Here is an 18,485-nt window from a genome sequence, read left to right as displayed (position 1 = left end):
ATTGTGCCAGCGGGGCTCCCAAGAGCGCAGGATATGTTGTACAAGGCTATGCTCCGACTGCGGCGTCCCGGCGGGTTTTCGAGACATCCTTATAGAATGTGATCTACTCGAAACGGAGGACCGGATACTTCGTGCTCAGTTGCGTGGTTTCAGCAGGAAGCCGTTTAATCTTGTTGCAATTACATGCCCTTGTCAGAACCCTCTGTCAGAACACCGCCGGGGGTCTCCAAATATTTCGGGAGTTCCTCACGACCATCGGTTCGCGCCAGACGCTATAGGGCTGTTGCACTAACCAGGCGGCGCTGCCATTTCCCGACACGTGCGCCACGGGCGCCCATGGCACGAATAACTTCCTAGTTCTCCGGCGGGCGGTCGTGCTGGGCCTGATGTGACTTCTCCGTGTAGGACCTTTCTGCTATTTTTACTAACGTGCAGTACTGTGCAAAATAAATCATGTGTTAGTCAACAGACATGTGTTTGATGATGTGAAGCGTAAGTTAGCTAGAACACGACAGCAATTATGTGTCCTATTCACACGTGAGATTAGAGTTTCAGGTACTTTTCCGTTCAGGAAAACGTAAACTTTTACGCACTGCATAGCACGTTCGACATGGTTGCGAACTTGAGCAATGTAGTCATTAACTTGCATCTGCTACTCTCAAAACTGCGCACTAGACATGAAATTGGAGGCATCACCAAAATTGGATCTCTGTTCTCACTACAGGCCTTGAATTCCAGAAAGCCTTTATCAATCAGTACGAGGTCCCTTGGTGAGATCATCTTAATAAACTGCTGTGTTTTTTGTCTGTTCAAAGATTCACAACGTATGTGTCAATGTAAAACGTGAAAACTCGTTTCCGTCGTCTGTTATTCCGAAAGCTAGAATCACGTTCTTTCACATATTTGTTGCCGAACTTAGTCACACTTGCTGTGTGCCAAATGACATGTGAAACGTCTTGTCTGGGTCCTGGATAAAGGTAACTGGAGTCATTCCATTGAGAATCTTGTAAACATTGATATGACACGGCGAACAGCACTAATGCAACGGTGGCTGCAACACCTTTCGCATGGTTTGTTTATAAGGCTGAAGAGACATGTTTATCTTCTGAATTTCTGTACCTGTTGCTACAACTTAACAAGAATAACAACTACATATTTAATATAGACTCTGTGAATAAAACTTGTCGCATAGATAGCTTTTCACATAGGTCAGCACTAAACCAATGGTGTGACTCATACAAAACGCGTCTCTCTAACTTAGGCAATTAAATCCGGCTGTACTGTGTACTAATTTAAACCCCTTATCTAAAAGAGATGTTCACAAATATTGTTAGAGTGCCTGAGAATGTGGCCTCAAACACGGAATGCGCCTTGACAGGTTATAATTTGTCTCGCAAAGTCGAAGGGTGAATATCTCGAGACAGCACTAACACCAGCTCAACCCTTCGACCCGGAAGTAAAGCCAGAGTCCAGGTTTTACCAGCTGGAATTTGCTGCGAAATTTCCAAGGCATTACAACGAAGGGGCATTAATGTCGTCACCTCAGAAATCTCCTGCGCACCCGTTTTAATGAAGACTATATCGCGCTTCTGCCGGTAAATTTCGAAACACTGTCCATTAAGCCCTCTTTCATGAAGGGACCTGATTCCAATAGACTTCTGCTTAAGTGATAACGCTGCGCCTGACACATATTAAAGACGAAGGCACTGCCTCTACCACTCAATAACTGTTCAGTTCCCTGTTGTGAGTGACATGTGAGCTTTACGCATGGCTTCGTTGTTAAGCGAAAACTTCCGGAGGTCGTAGCGACCATGATGTCGTGGCACAGCCAAAGCCTCGAAAGCGCTGGAGCGAGGTTAACTTCGTTCCCGACATTCCATCCTGTCGATATCTGCGACTGACATGGGAAATCACATATCGCTACGAACTAAATCTCTTGAGTTCAGAATCTTAAACGAATACGTGCGATTGGAATCCCCCGTATCGCACAGCGTTTTCTTTCTTCTTCTTCGTCACTGTTTATCTATGTGAAGAGGAAGTATACTAAAATTAATTTCTAGTTTTGAGAAGTATGACGTCATAAGTGTGCGGAATGTGCAATGCGTCTGGCAACATTGCTCCCGAAAGGTCGATTTCCGATTCCTCAAAACAGCTGATGGCAGACCTCGAATGTGATGCGAAGAGCGGCTACGAGACGCTGTCCCTTATAGACGACCCGCTCACCTACGTCATTGATTACGTCACGCCACCGCGCAAAGCATGCTGGTAGGCACTATCAGCTTTATCCGCCTATCAGCCGATGTGTTTTTCCCGTTTCTCGCCCACCACAGCAAAATATAACCTCGAACCGGTCTTCTCCTAACGTCACATGTTTGTAAACAGAGGGTTGTCTATGAGCGAGGCGTCACTTCCTATAGGAGAATCCGAAACTATATAACGTACGGTGGGTTCTTTCGAGAAATCGTGCAAGCGCATAATGGTCACTGACGGCCTTTATATTTTGGCTATTAAGCCTTTGGCGATGTTCATTTATAATGCGAACTAAAATAAATTTGAAATCAAATAAATGCCGAATAATTTTCTTTAGTCCGTAGCATCACCTTAAAGCGAGAGATCGGCTAGAAAAACGCTGTCACTTTGTTTCCTATGATGCTCGCCGTCAGTGGTCGTGCGAAATATTTCAATTAAATTTACGACTAATTATTTATAATTGAACTTTACAGCAAGGGCTACCGCAGGTGTGGCGCCACTGTCAGTCGTTTCCGGTTTTTAAGACAGAATTTGTTCGTTACGTTTTCTCCTATCGCAGTACAGTGCCCAATCACCTTTTTCTGGCTCGCACACGCAGCATTGCGACATTCGCCAATCTATGTGAACGCATGCCTACGTAGTTGTAAAACAGAAACCGTACGGGAACATGCCGTTCGTTTTCCCTTTTTCACAAACTACGGCACTCGGCTGGATGAAATTTTGCATGAATTTGCATATAGTACACGTAACTTACAGTGGAATACAATCACCAAATCAGTTGACATAAACAAACTGTCCCTTCATGCCTATAAAGTTGTGAAGCTTCTGCCGCTTCATTGTTAGCCTCCCAACTGTTTTCTGCTGAACAAAACGGAGCCTTTAGAACTTAGATTCTTCCGTCTTCGGGCGGTGACCCATTTTACGATCATCTGTGGTACGTAAACACGATTAAGGCGAACAATGTTGAACAAAGAAAGAGACAGCGAATTTTCCGCAGTACGGGACCGATGACAGTGTTCTGCAACCGATCGATTTTTCGATCACTCTGGAATACGAAGGTGGAAACCTTCCGTCCTGCGGTATCGACGCTGGCGTGCAGTGCGAAATCGAAGCCTTGGGTTTCATAGTCTTTTACTGGAGTCCATAAGACATCATATCGTACTCCGTAGAACCGAGTAAACACGGCATAAAGTCCAGCGCGATTTCGATGTCGCCTCGACGTGCTTTCCCTACGGGTGGTTACAGGTTGGCGTCGGTACAGCATCCGGACGATTTATCAGGGTTAGGTTATGCGTAGGGTTCCTGCGTTTCCGGTTTTTGATCGAAAAACACCGAAACACATACGCCGGGTAGATCTTCCCTCATTCGGTTTTAATCGGAAAAAACACCGAATACAGAGGGACATTCTAGGACATAACAGAGATAAATTGCTGCACATGCCCAGCAAGTTGTTGATGGAGATCAGAAAACCATACAGAAATACGATGGTTGTGAAAAATGAAGATTTCGTGAAAATTAATAAACACCGAGAAACATACGCCGAATCCGCCGAAAAATAAAAACCGAAAACGCGGCACCCTACTTATGCGGTAAGAACACTCAAGAACTTGCATGTGCATTGTTGCCAAGTGAACTACGTAACACAAGTGAACCCCCTACGCAGGGACGCAGGGCGCTTTACAAGCACTTGTAAGGGACAGTATTATGTGCATTATTTTTCTTTGTGTGCATTTTTTTCTTTCTTTTTTAGAGATATACGCGATTAAGACATCGCACTCTTGAAGGTGTCCATGAGCTATGAATGTGCCGCTTGTAAAGTTCGCTATGCCTCAGTAACATTGAGTGTGAGGGGAAGCACGCTTTACAGCGACCGCTCATGTGCAGCAGGCTAGAGAATTTCCGTGTAAGGATGTCTTGTGGTCTGGAGATCCGAAGTAACTACAAAGTACTCAACTATTTGTACGGCGTACTTCCAGGCGCTTTGAAATTGTGTACTGTGTAGCATTTTTACAGCGCAGATGACTGACCAACGTCAAACCCATGTAAACGTTATACTGCCCTGAACGCCACTAAGGAATTAACTGCCAAGGAATAGCAAGCCGCTCTTCCTTGCTGACTTTTCCTGCCAAACTAAATAGATTCCCCGCCCACCTGAACGGAACCTTTCCGTGTGTATTATGCCGCGTTACCGTTTTCCTTCTTTTCCCTTCATTTTTTTTTCAGCGCTTTCCGCGCTCTATTCCAGGGAGACCGCCGTATGATACGACACGAGAAGTTACAGAATTTGGTATTTCCGCGTATTCGCGCCATTGTATTTAGTATTCAATGTGGTAGAGTACCGTCTCTGGCGATGAAATACCCCAATCGTTATCACCAAAATAAAGTTGTTGTTGTTTACGTATTTAGCATTATTTGAATTCTGCAAAAGCAGTACGTCTCGTGAAGCAGCTTTCAATTCCTCACGTCTGCGTCACGCAGCTGCTTACTTCCATTCCAAAATTCAGAAACATTTCCTCGCAATACCCCGTATGTTCGATAACCGTTTTCTTACCTTTTTTTTTTTCTTAATTTTTTTTTTTATCGGAATATATAGATATACGAGGTCACGCAGGAGAGACTACCAGCAGGGTGCAGGTTGGCGCTGCTTGGGGAAAGCAAAAATAAGATGGAGAGTGTGGAGCTCGTGAAGAGGGGGCTACGTCAGCTCTCCTAATTGAGAGAGGAAAAAAAGGGGGCAAGGCGGAATCGTTGATGCTTACACTTAAAACGTGTACCCTTGGAGTACCAGGCCGTAAACGGTACGTGCCTGATTCAGACGCCAGAGGAAATAAACGACGTACAATAGAGGGCTTTCAACTATACCAGGTCGCGTTCTAAGTGGTAGAGTGCAAGTCCATTTCTTATGAACTCGAACGACTTGCTTTTAACCTTGAGACATCGCCCGGTTTAGAAATAATTCAATCCTTTGCCTTGGTGCACTTGAAAAATAAACAGAGAAAAAAATAGAAGAAAATATATAGTAAAATAGGAGAAATATAGAAAACATATATAAACGTGAGAAAAATAGAGACATCCCAGAGTTTAGAAACAATGCAACGCTTTGCATTGGTGTACTTGAAATACACACATAGACACATAAAGAAAAATAGAAGAAAACATTGGGCAAAATAGGCATCACAATGTTTAGAAACAACGCAGCGCTTTGCCTCGAAAAATAGACACATAGAGAAAAATAGAAAATATATTGAAAGTATAATAAAATGTATACAAACTAGAAGAAAACATACAGAAAACATAGAGAAAAGGCACCACACAGTTTAGAAACAATACAACGCTTTGCCTTGGTGCACTTGCAAAAATAGAGCTTCACGGCATAACAAGCTCAGAACCAACGTGGGAATGATAACAACATGATGATCCAGAACGATAATGATTCAGAATGATAACGTGCTCCTTCCTGATTCGTTGATAACGATTATTTTTATCTTCTTGTTTTCGTTTTTGTGGGCTGCAAATGTACCCATATTTACAGCCCCGAGATTGAGGTTGTAAATATATATATATATGTATATATACATGAGTATACATATAAATATGGGTACTATCACCACCAGTTAGCCTGCTTTCTTGTCGTTTTACAAGTAATCCAAATGTACATACGCATCAATAAAAGATGCGCTTGAAAACCTGCATCCCAAACAGACACCCACGCCACGCTAACTTTCCGGCTTTTGCTGGAAATGTCAATGTGAAATGTGAAATCCAATGTGAAAGCCAATATCACGGCAGCATTTAAAAAACAAATACCAGAGCTATTTTCGTGCGAGCGCAAAAGTCGTATCGTAAAAGGGACCATTCACTGAAAGTGCAGTCCACTCTTCTGCAGCACGAAGTGGGATTACAGGAATACATAACTACCGCCCTACATTAAAGTATGAACGGTCGAACGACCACGAAATGAAACTAAATGACATGCAGTAGTAGGGAAAGTTAAATACAAAATATTTACAAAGCGCAGTATAAACACCGCGTCTCATATTGCGTCGATGTTGCTATGCTATGCGCAGAAGGGACGTTGAAGTCAATAAATTATTTTATTCAAACACTTATTTATTTGTTCCGCTCTCTCAATGCCGATTGGTTTTTATCTAGACAGAAACAGGCTTGTGGTTTTAACGACATACTTGGTGCCGCGCCGTCGTTTTAATTTGTGACTTGACTGCGCGCTCAATCGTAGATTAAAACTTAAGTCTGCATAGCGATACTGATTAGCTGAAATATGAGCGAACATTAACTTTAGCCAGCTGTAGGACTCGAACCCACATCTTCTGGATTACCGGTCCAGGGCTCTACCAATTGAGCTAAGATATTGTGTCGTCATTGCTCTGACGACACTGTAAGGACGTCTCGTACATTCATTTTTGACACCTATAATTGCGCTTAAAGCTGCATGGTGAGCACAAGAAGTAAAAATAATAGCAAAATAGCAGTGAAAATAACTGATGAAAGACATATATGTGGCAGGCACTCTGATCAGTTGCAAGTACCGAAAACAAAACAAAAAGTTAAAGTACTTAATGAATTCCGTGGGAGGGTGGCCTAGTCAAGCCCATTCGGGTTTTTAGCTACTCCTCCACTCGAGAGAGAAAATAAAGATTTAATTGATTTGAATACCATATCCTTTGTAGTTTTCATCCTTCCTTCATCATCTTCACATAATGTTCCACGTGCAATGGGGCAGGGTACCGTACCTCCGCGGTGAAACACCCCATCTCATCGTCATCATTTATTGTTGTTGTTGTAGTTTCCATAGCAGTAATAGACCTCTACCCGAGAAACGTCATCATGACGTTGGTAGACATACTGACACTGAAACAAATCGGAAGGAGAGGGCTGGGTTTTACCAATGGGCACTTGTTCGCTGCCTCCTATTGAAAGAAAGGTAGGACCGAAGGTCGCGTCACTTTCAGGGACCATCGTAATCCCCACAAAACCGTGGCGTTCGGACGCGACCTTGTCCGCCCCCTATAGCTCCGATCTTAGTTCAACTCTACCAAATTGGTGGCGCTGTCGAGCACTATGACGTCATTTGTTTACAAACAGGGAGAGATCTATTACGGAACTGTTGACGCCATTTATTGGAAAGCTCCATCGCATGCAAACGAGTACCTAAAACATCTAAGTTCCTGCAACGGCTTTGTTTTTTCTTCAAAAGCCCTTTCTTTTGATCAATAACAGTGGATTTCTTCTCTGTTTCTATTTTCCGTTTCTGTTTACTCTCTATTTCTCGCATTCCCGTGAAAACAAAGAGAAAACAAAAGCGTAATCCTGCCTTTCGATGCGAAAGTTTCGTTGCAGAGCAACAGCCCATTCTCGGGTTTTCCATTTACATTCAAATGGAAGTCCTGAACCGAATGTTACGATATAAGCGCAGAGATGACGCCCTCGTGGAACTTTCGCTGCTCTGCCCTGCCTTCCGATTCCTCGAATTACTCGACGCGGTTAGGAGAGCTCGCGGAAGACAAAGTGACGGAAACTGTGCGCCTCCGACGTTGTCGCGACAATACGGTTTCGACGGAGATCTACAAAAGGTCAGTGTCACGTAAAGGGAATTGCCTCAGGACGAGAGCCACCGATATTGACACCAATATTCCGAACCGGTATACACCGATATTTCGAACAGAGACTGTCTTTTAGAACAGTCTCTGTTCGAAATATCGGCGGCTCTCGTCCTGAGGCGAATTCTCTTCATACTTCCTTACCGGTTCGCTTGATTTCTACCCGTCTAGTGTCATGTAAAGGCCCTTGTTGGAGCGAGCAGGTCGACAACAATGGCACGAAAAGCTGACCGACGTCACGACTCAGGAGGGATCCTAATGTCGTTTACAGATTATAAAGTACGAGCTTTGCACTTATGCACGATAATTTTTTCATGTCGTATCTGGAAACGCTCATATCTGCATGAAGTACCAGTAGTCAAGTACTACCATCATCACCGTCAGTACTCAAGTCTACTCTGAGCGCATTTCTCAGTACTTTGGCTTTATTTGAAGTACATTTCAATTTGTCAGTACTTTCCTTCGGTGTTTTCCGTTCAAGTACCCAATTGGCAATAGAAATGCAAAACTTGGTCGCAAAATCGTCTCTCGGTTCATATTAATGAGTCAGCTGTAAACTATCCATGTTATCCAACTAGCTAGCGCTTGGCAAAATGGCTTGCTAAAAGCTTTCTAAAGATAACAGTCGAAACATGATTACCACACCTTCTATCACCACCGCGTTGAAACGTCCAACGATACGGTGTGAATTTTTAATGTACTTGAGTACTTTGCCAATGACTTTGTACTGTATACTTACAGTAGAACAGGTGCTAGGTACTTGGTACATTACTTTAAGTACAATTTTAATACCCCATCACTGCTGTGGTATACCCAAGCAACACAACATCTTGGCTCAATACTGACTGAATATCGGCAACACAGCCAACACTGGACCCAAAATCGGTTCAAGTCAACATTGCCGATATTTAGCCAATATTTGGCCAAGATATTGTGCTGCTTGAGTACTAACACGAACCCGGTTCGAAAGAGTGATTTACCAGGGCGGTATTCATTTGCTGGGAATATTATGGAAGGTTGGCATTGGCAAGCAATAAAATGTCGCCTTTTAATGTTGATCCAAGATGAGTGGACTGGTCTATAATAAGAAAGTAGAAGTTGGTCCCAACAGAATGGCAATAAGAACAAGCACATGATGATGATGATGATGATGATGGTGGTGATGGTGATGGTGGTGGTGGTGGTGGTGGTGGTGGTGGTGGTGGTGGTGGTGGTGGTGACATCGGGGTTTCTTCGCAAGAGCTGCGGTGCCCATTAGGTGTAAGAGGTTAAACAAGTGAAATGGGAATTGGCGGAATCTCTACAGGATCGAGCTTCTTTGTCCGCAATGATCACGTACATATAAAACACTGCACATAAAATTTTTGCAACGCTAATAAGATTAAAAGATTATGTTACTTATTTCATCTACATGCACGTCATGCGGTCTGCAGACCCAGCAACGAGACACGCCGGCAGTGTGCGACTCCCATGCTGAGCCTGCCCCCCCCCCCCCCCCCCGTGCAACTCGATACCTTTCAATTACTGAGAGGTCGATCATCCAGTTCAAGGAGGACGCTATTAACAATGAAGCGCAAATTGAACAATCTAATAAGATACAAGAAGAAAAAAAGAAGCCGAACCCCTTTGGCTGCACGTAGTGTATGAGTTAATTGCGTTCCAGTTACGAAATCTAATAAGATATGCTTCGTATCTTCCACAAAAAAAAAAAAAAAAATACACCCGTTGAAGCCTTCCCAGGTTCTGAAGACGACAGACACGGCACGGCTCGTTAAAGGAGCACTCGGGTTTTCCATTTACATTCAAATGGAAGTCCTGAGCCGAAGGAAGTCCTGAAGGCCTGAAGCGCCGAGATGACGCCCTCGTGGAACTTTCGCTCCGTCCGCCCTGCCTTCCGATTCCTCGAATTACTTGACGCGGTTAGGAGATCTCACGGAAGACAAAGTGACGGAAATTGTGCGCCTTCGACGTTGTCGTGACCACGACCTACTTCTATCGACCCTTCCATATTTTTTGTCGCTTTTGACTGTGTCGGATACTGTAACAAATAACCTGATCATGGCTGACGTCTAACACAAGAAAGATGTCTGCACACATTCTAAAAGCCCTTCAACTCCTTCAGAGGGGCTACAAGAGAACGAGGGATGTTGAATGTCGATGTCACTCTGTGACATAAACAGGGTGTTTCACCCAACGTGAGAAAAAGTATGAAATGTTAATGTCACTCTGTGACATATACAAAGTGTTTCACCTAACGTGAATAGAGTCGTGCTAAATGTTGAATGTTGATGTCACTCTGTGATATATACAGGGTTTCACATAACGTGAATAAAGTCGCATTAAATGTTGAATGTTGATGTCACTCCATGGCATATACACGGGGTGTTTCACCTAAAGTGAAAAAGTCGTATTAAAAAATCTACCTGCATGGACATTACGGGGTCGACGCTATTTAATACGCAAAAAATTGAAATTCCTCAATTGATCAAAGAAGTTTGCCAGGTTAACCTCACGTTCGTTTGTCAAAAACGGAAAGCGCGCGTCGTATTTACCCCATTGCGTTGAAAAGACGTCCCATACTTCTCTTGTAATAGCTGAAAAAATACGCGAAGATCGTCGTTTCGACGGGCGTAAATTGTCCGTCGAGCTCAATAACAACACCATCAAATAAGTAATGACGATGTAGTGGGATATTTCGCGCTGAGGCGGCACCCTATCCCATTGCTCGAGGGAGAGAAGATGGTGAATGATGACGAATGTTCAGAGTTCACGCAGGAGCCCTGTTGCTGCTAAGAAGATGATGAAGGCTTGAAGAGCTCGTAGCTGATGCGCAGGATTGACCGGAGGCCCAAGCAGTTGAAGAAGGGCAAGTGAGGGTGTCCCAGTGGCTTCAAGTTGGCGCTGGAGGACGCGTCGCTCAGTGAAATACTTCTGACAATCGATGAGAATGTGCTGAAATGTGCTGGTCGAGCTCAGTTCTCCATCAAGGTAATGCAAAATGCGCCCCCGCGCCCCTTCCTGTTTCCTGCTCTCTCTCATTTCAGATAACTTTCCTTTGCAACTATGTTGCCGTTATCAACAGAAGTTTGGAAAAAGAAAGTGGAAGGGCAAATATACAATGGCCTCTTCGCGTACCTTCTTTCGGAGAATCCTGCATGCCTGACATTTCCGTTTTCTTTTTTTCACTCTATTAAACATATCCCCCCCTCCCTGCATGCGCTTTCAGTTTTCTGTAAAAAAAAAAGAAAACATAAGGTTGCCTTGGCAAATTCCGAAGTTCAATTGGGAAAATCCAATTTCTCGCTAATGAAATTTGATGCTCAGATCTCCCTGCAAAATCTGCCCCGCGATAAATAGCGCTGACCCCAAAGTGTTCAGACAAGTAGATTTTTGAATAAGATTTTTTTTTTTTCACGTTAAGTAACACACCCTGTAGTTTTTTTTATACCGTGTTAGCGCCGCGAAGCAATTGTGGCTATGAACGTCGTACGGACGTGTACAGGTGGAGAGAGGACAGCAGGAAAGAGTGGGGGACAGGGGGTTGGTATGCGTCCTGGGCCGACTTCAGGGGGAACTGTGCCGACATTCGTCTGGAAAGTCTTCGGAAAACCGAGGGAAAACCTCAGACAGCACAGCCGGTGAGAGGATTCGAACCCGTGCCACCTCCCAATCTCGGCGTGGAAAGCGACCATCGTAACCACTATGCCACGGGAGCTGGTAACCTGTAGAGTACTGCGCAAGTTGCTTGCTACGCTGACGTTGCGTCACAGTGGTCTGACTACGTCACGCAAGGAGATTCGGGCTCCACCACTAAGATCACGCCACACAGCTCATGGCTGGATTTTTGAGAGGGTTTCGTGTAAATTAGATTGAGGCACGGTCAGAGTAGTCAAATTCAGCGTCCGAGTTACGGATGTCAGGGGATGAGGAAGGAGAAGAAGATAAGACCTGGGAGATATATATATATACATGATGACGATGACATGGGGAGAGATTAGACATCTCGAGACTATAAAGTAAAGACACGTTTATACTCTGGCTCCAACTGTAGCAGATTCTTCCCAACCAGCACAACGTCTTGGGCTAAGATTGGCTGTTTATAGGCAATACTGGTCCAATATTAGTTTTATACCTAATCAGTAATGTCAATGCCCAGCCAACAATGGGCCCAAAATGTCGCGCTGCTTACGTGCGCGGTGTCCTTCTATGGCCCTCAGTTGTGGCCTATCACCCCAGAACGTTTTTTTTTTTTTTGCTTTCGTGTTAGCGCCGCGAGGTAACTGTGGCTATGAGCTGCGTACAGATGTGGACAGAAGAAAGGAGTCTGGGACAGGGGGGGTTAGTATGCGTCCTGGGCCCACTTCAGGGGGAACCGTGCCGACATTCGTCTGGAAAGTCTTCGGAAAACCCAGGGAAAACCTCAGACAGCACAGCCAGTGGTAGGATTCGAACCCACCACCTATCACCAACGAGCCGGACGCCACCCCAGAACTTGATCTGCTAGATGCCAGGTTTACGAGACGAGAACAAGCGGTCCTATGAATATGCATAACTCTGCAGCCGTGCTTACAGACAACAAATCGGATGACAAAAATGTTCAGCATTAGCATGAGAAGTCTCCCTCTGCGTCCTTCAAAGTTCCGTGTTTATCGACGATGTCGGAAGGGCCACGCCTGCTCGTTGCTATGCCGCGATGGACCCCTCTTGCATTCATTTTAACCGGAGCCTGTGTCAGCTATATACTGCCTTCCACGTCAGCTCACTCAGACGACTTCTTAATAGCAGCCTCCAACATAAACAACGTAGGGTGAAAGAGATTCACGCATTTACCGAGAAGGAGGGGAGTTCAAGGAAAAGCTCTGTAAATGATGGCAGCATACACCCCATGAACGCAATAAATAACAGAAAGCTCGCTTATACGGCATGGTGATGTGGGTTGTGGTCCCAGAGTATGCAGTCATTGTCAACACGGCAAACGAAAATGTGTTGTACACTCCAGAAGAATCATGTCAGGGTCGTGCTTTGGTGGTCGAACCTTTGGTGTTTTGTGTAGAGGTTACTTCGTGGGCATGGCCGTATTGGTGGCAGTTTTAGTAATGTTATTTACCATGGTCATGTTGTCCTGCTCACTGCCATGCTCATGAGTGCACATTCCATGTACGAAGCAGATAACCACCGCCGCTCATAACTATGCTGACACTTCTTAGGCGTACTTTTTCTGCGGTATTGTTTCCATACGATTGCTAAAACGCAGCCGAAGAAGCTGTAATTATGGTGCGCCTGCGGATATCCTCAGTGCATCGTTGAAGCTGTGACTCCGTTTTATCCCACCCCTAAACATATAATTCTAGTCCTATGACGTGACAAAGAACACGAAGAAAAAAAAACGATGTTGGGGGGGGGGGGGATATGTTTATTATATTGAAAAATAGGAGGGAAAGCCTGCGCTACGGCGCCTTGCTATTCCCAGGAAAGAAAGAAAAAAAAAAGACAAAGAAAGGCAAACAAAAAGAAAAAAAAAAGTAAGCAAACACGAAATTTATCATAGTTCACCCGGAAGGACACAGATCCAGATCTATGTTAGGGATGCGTAACTAAAATACGTGAATGGAGCACAATACAGTAGTTGACTCCCTACTAGCTTTCCCACACTTTTTTTTAAAATTCCGTGTCATATAGCGCCGCGAAGAAACTGTGGCCATGAGCGGCATAGAGACGTGGACAGATGGAGAGAGGATAACAGAATAGAGTTGGGGACATGGGGGGTTAATATGCGCCCTGGGCCGACTTCAGGGCAAGCTGTGCCGACATTCGTCCGGAAGCTGTCCGGAACAACCCAGGAAAAACCCCAGACGGCACCATCAGTGCGGGGATTCGAACACGCGCCACTTCCCAGTCCCGGCGTGGGAAGCAGTCATCCTTACCACTACGCTACGTTGCCTGGTTTTCGCGCATCTAAAGCTTGCAGCTGCACGCAAGGCATGCCGTTTCTGATTTTCCGTCTTGGATGCAATGATGAGGTTAGTTATATCGAAACAGCATCCGTCTTCATATAGGTCCTGCGTGAGCTGTGAACATTCATCATCATTCATTATCACCTATTCGTTGTCGTCTTGACATTATGCTGCTCCACGAGCATGTTAACATGAGCATCACGTTTCAAAGTTGATCACCAATCCATCGACGTTCAGCGACAATTAAACGTGCGCTTTCTCCTACGCATGGCTGCAATGGACGGCACCCACTGTATAGTAACGCGCGTCCCTAAACAAACATCTCTCCACTCAGTTGCTGCCGAACGACTACATTTTCTCTCAATGCTTCTGAATTCATCCAGTGAAATGTTGAGGTGTTCGTATAAGCAGTTCGTTTATAAAAACAGGTTGTTCCCATCCCATGGCGTAGCTGAGAGCACAAAAAGAAAAAGAAAAAATCCAGACGTCTAGGAAAATTTGTGATACGCAGCCCGTGTCGCAGTAATAAACGAATTACACCCTTTCGTGCCAGCTGCTATATCCATCACGGGAAAGCGATAGTGAGCAGGGCAAGCATATTTCTTTCAGGCTCAACGAGATGTAATAACTTTCCCTTATGTACGAGCTTGACAGCACTTCTTTTCGAGCAATGACTGTAACAAAACACTTGACACTGCGAAGACCATTACAGTTCTGCAACTCCTGCCATGTCAAGGCACACGAAACGCACGCAGTTGTTCGTTTCAGAATGTACGTACTTTGTTTTTATAGGCCGTAATGTATTTTTTTTTAATTTGAATTGTTCGCTTTGTTATAATGTATACCCAGCAACTTTCCGCCCAAAACACACGAACGAAACGACAAGAGGTGACGACCATCGACTACGCACCTTTCCATCCTGCGACGCCTTCCTGAAAACCCGCTGACCTCGTACGAGACGTGCCAGTGTCGGAGACACATCGTCCTCTTTGGTTCGCGTCACTCGCGACGTCTGACGCCGTAGCTGAGCCAATCGTGCCAGCTTGTGAATGTCTTCCTTCACCACTTCTTGCTCACAGAAAAACTTTGAGCGCAACGACATGTCTCACGATCACACCTTCTCTGCTCCGTGCAGAACGGTGATTGACGTGATCTGGTGATTGATCCCCGGTGACTGATGATTGGTGACCTGGTGACCTGATGATTGGTGACCTGGTGATCCGGTGATTGACGTGGCGTCTTTCCGGAAGTTTCGCTGTGCGCGGTGTATTGAGTGTTCCATTAACTGAAGGACAACATACGAAAGTCTATTCTCTTTGCCTCCAAAACAAACTTGGATGTTTTTTATGTATATAGTAAACAGGGCAAGAGGACACCGCAGACAGAACTGGTGGCAATCCTCACAGCACAGACACGACACCGTTTGAGTACGTTTATTTGCACGTCACATGACAGAACTGCAGTACTGGCATCCTCCACCGGCCGACAACCTCACAGTTACTTCTCGGCTATCCTGGACACCGGTGTGCTCGCAACGCCGAGCTTTTGGCGCCTTCTGCTCCGAAAAAGTCACTTTCGGTGCCGTCTGCTCGCTTTTATAGATCGCCCTCGAAAGCTGACGTTACATCCGGGAGAATTCTCGGGGCTGTCCAATGGCGTGTCGGGATCGGACAAAGCGGGAAGGAGGGATTGTGCTTCCTCACCACTCTCGGCAACCAGGAGCAAGAAAAGGGCGAAGTGACAAGGTTAATGTCACGTGACGGAGAGTAACTGGAATGTGATGCGACCCAGAATACAGGTTCGCATCGCATGGGTAACGGAGGCATAATGGATGAGAATAGCCCCGAACGGGTGCTACTCTTATAGAAATTCTTCACTGGGCAAAGTGGTTTTCATCAGTGTGGCGTGTAGCCACTTCTACGGTATGAGATGCTTTATCAGCACCTGAGAGCGATCCGCGGATTTTTATACTTCATTATTGATGACGTAAAGTTGGTGCTTTGTTGCCCAATACAGCTGTACCCCGGCGAATTCAGGACTCTCTCCAGAGCATTATTTAACGTTAAAGAAAAAAGAAAAATCACCACTGAAGCTTACACAAGTTACTATCGTCTCTTGAATATCGTCTCGAAGACAGACGAGTATTGCGATGTGGAGAGGAGACCGTCTTTCCATTCTTCGACGCCTCGTGACACCCCTGGCTTCCCGCCAATGGACAACTGACATTCTCCCTCCCATCTACGCTGAGAAGAGTTGATCCAACGCCCGCTTACCGCATGCCACGAAACACCTCTCGTCAAGATGCTGCATTAATTCATCGAATGCGACTGGATGTGGCTTTTACACCTCAGTGGTGTTATCGCTTGAGACAAATTGACTCACCCAGATCCCGTCACTCCGGTACTCTAGAAGATCTACAGCACATCCTTCTTCATTGCCCACACTACCAACCTTTCCGCAACGCACTCTCCGGGTCTCCTAATCAGCTGGAGTCTCGCCCCTTCTCTCTACCAAAAATTGCTTGGTCCCTGGCCGAATCCAGCCCACGAACGGTCTGCCCTCAAAGCCCTTTTGACCTTTCTGGACACCGTCGGACTTCGATCCTTAATGTGGAGGGGCTCATTATTTCATTCCCCACATCGCCATCAGCCAATTCATCATCTCAAAATAAAGTTCCTGTTGTTGTTGTTGTTGCATATCCTTCATCTGAAACTTCCCAAGAAATATCAGAACTCTACGCGTACGCGTGACGGCAAGACGGAAATGTACTTGAAATGCCGCAGCTAATGCCCAATATCCTACTCGGCGACGGCAAAAGCGGATTGCAGTAAAATGGACCGTGCTAAGAGCGTCGGCTTTGCGGCACGGACTTTCTCGCAACGTATAATCTGCCTGCGATTCCGTCTGTGCGCTATGTACATAGATATGGTGCGAAGAAAAGCATCGACGAATAAAATGTCTGTATAGAAAGGATTAGTCGATAAGCGTAACGTCGCAGTTGAATTGCGCTACATTGCGACAGCGCCTACAGTGAAGCTTTGAGCGACATCAAACTGCCTTTTATACCATTTAATGCGCCATGCTCGACTTTGTTTGAATGGCCCAACTAAAACGCGTTCGCTTTGTTTAAACTTTTCGACAAAGAGAATAGGGGGATTTTCACTGTGGGAATCCGAACTTCGCGAGCAGTTGCTGCAATGACTTCGGTGCGAGTGCTTTCTGCAGGGCGTTTCCGACGGGAGATGGTATTCTATATAGCGCTAACTGTTTTTATCGATTCATCGACGCTGGCTTTGAAAGATGACTTCAAACTGTTTTGAAACAAGACACAAATGCAAGTACCATGATAAATGTAGGAACTGACGTTGCCGTCATTAAAGGAGCAGTGCGAGAAAGAGAAAAATTATTTTTTTCAATCATCGTGGAACGTTCGATGACTCCACAAACTCGTATAAGGATATGGGACAGGCACATCTGGCGCGTGCAGAGAAGGCGTTCAATCTCCACGCGCGCGACGCGCACTTTCCCAGCTTTTTGTATCTGCCGACACGCGTCAAGAGGTTCACGCGTCTAAGTGACGAAATGTGTCAGCGTCAATGAGAAGGATACCAATGTGAAACGCCCGCAAATAGCGTCACGTCCTTCTAGCAGCAGTCGAATTTTCCATAGCGAACCAGAGAACACTTCCCCTCCGCCGTCACAGCGGTATTGCTACTTTGCACGAGGTACTATATACTAGCGCGTCGTCTGCAAATTGGTGGAACCATCGAGAATTAAAAAAAAAAGAAAGAAAATACCAAAAACAATTTCGTGTTACGACACCGATTACTTTTATTACCAACGACGCAAAATGTATGTACGAAACACAATTTCACTTATTTAGTTTCTAATTCTTCGTCGTTAGCCGCAGCGGCGCTGCAGGCGAGGAACACAAGCACCCCGCTCTGCGTTATGAAAACTCCATTCTAGGGATGTACCAACCGAATCCGCGAATCCACAAATCCTCGAATTATCGAATCCTAGGCAGGGATTCGAGATTCGCGAATCCGAATCCTAGTGCCCAAAACGAATCGAATCGAATCTTTCGAATCCACCAATCACGTTTGTTTGTTACTTTTTCAAATTGGCGCCTCCGGAGTCCGCCGAAAGCCTCATTGGCTGACACGTGTTTTCTTGATTGCTTGTTTACATTGCTCTGGACTGATAGAGTTCAGGCAGGAACTGTTACATTACAAGTTGAAAAGTAACCTGGTTTTTGCTTTTGAATGTTGCTTAGTCGTATGGAAATAGTTCAGACTCGAGAATTTATGCATTTCTTGTAGTCGATGAAAACAGGTGATATAAACTACGTTTAAGAACTATATGGGTATAATTTTCTCCTGAAACTGAAGCATTATTTAATTCATTTTTCATTAAACGAAGGAATCATATTCTGCTTCAAAGCACTTTTCACTAGAAGTGTTTTTTTTTTCTTCTTCTGGCTTTTCAATCTATCTTTAGAGAAAAGATTCGAAAGATTCGAGATTCATAAGATTTGTGGATTCGTATAACCTTCCTTGAATTCGGATACGAAAAAAATTTGGATTCGTCCCATTTCTACTCCATTCTATATGAGCCGCACTCGGGGAGAGGCTGCTGCGTGCATAATAGCGCTTCATTATTA

General features: G+C 45.0%; 1 protein-coding gene across 2 annotated transcripts in view; it reads right to left on the bottom strand.

The window, feature by feature from the left end:
- The window catches only part of LOC135366795 (phosrestin-2-like), a 257,439-nt gene that overhangs the window by 196,034 nt on the left and 42,920 nt on the right, over nt 1-18,485 (bottom strand). The window contains exon 1 of one of the 2 annotated variants that reach the window (XM_064599711.1): nt 14,733-15,126. The exons of the other annotated variant lie outside the window; for it this stretch is intronic. Coding sequence (XP_064455781.1) covers nt 14,733-14,924 — 192 coding nt within the window. The 5' untranslated portion in view covers nt 14,925-15,126. Of the gene's footprint in view, nt 1-14,732; nt 15,127-18,485 lie in introns of those variants that run through there. 2 annotated transcript variants of the gene reach the window in all.

Source organism: Ornithodoros turicata, chromosome 8 (genome assembly GCF_037126465.1).
Source record: "Ornithodoros turicata isolate Travis chromosome 8, ASM3712646v1, whole genome shotgun sequence".
NCBI lineage: Eukaryota > Metazoa > Arthropoda > Arachnida > Ixodida > Argasidae > Ornithodoros > Ornithodoros turicata.
Note: the sequence above shows the minus strand (reverse complement) of the source record. Positions and strands in the feature narration are given on the sequence as shown.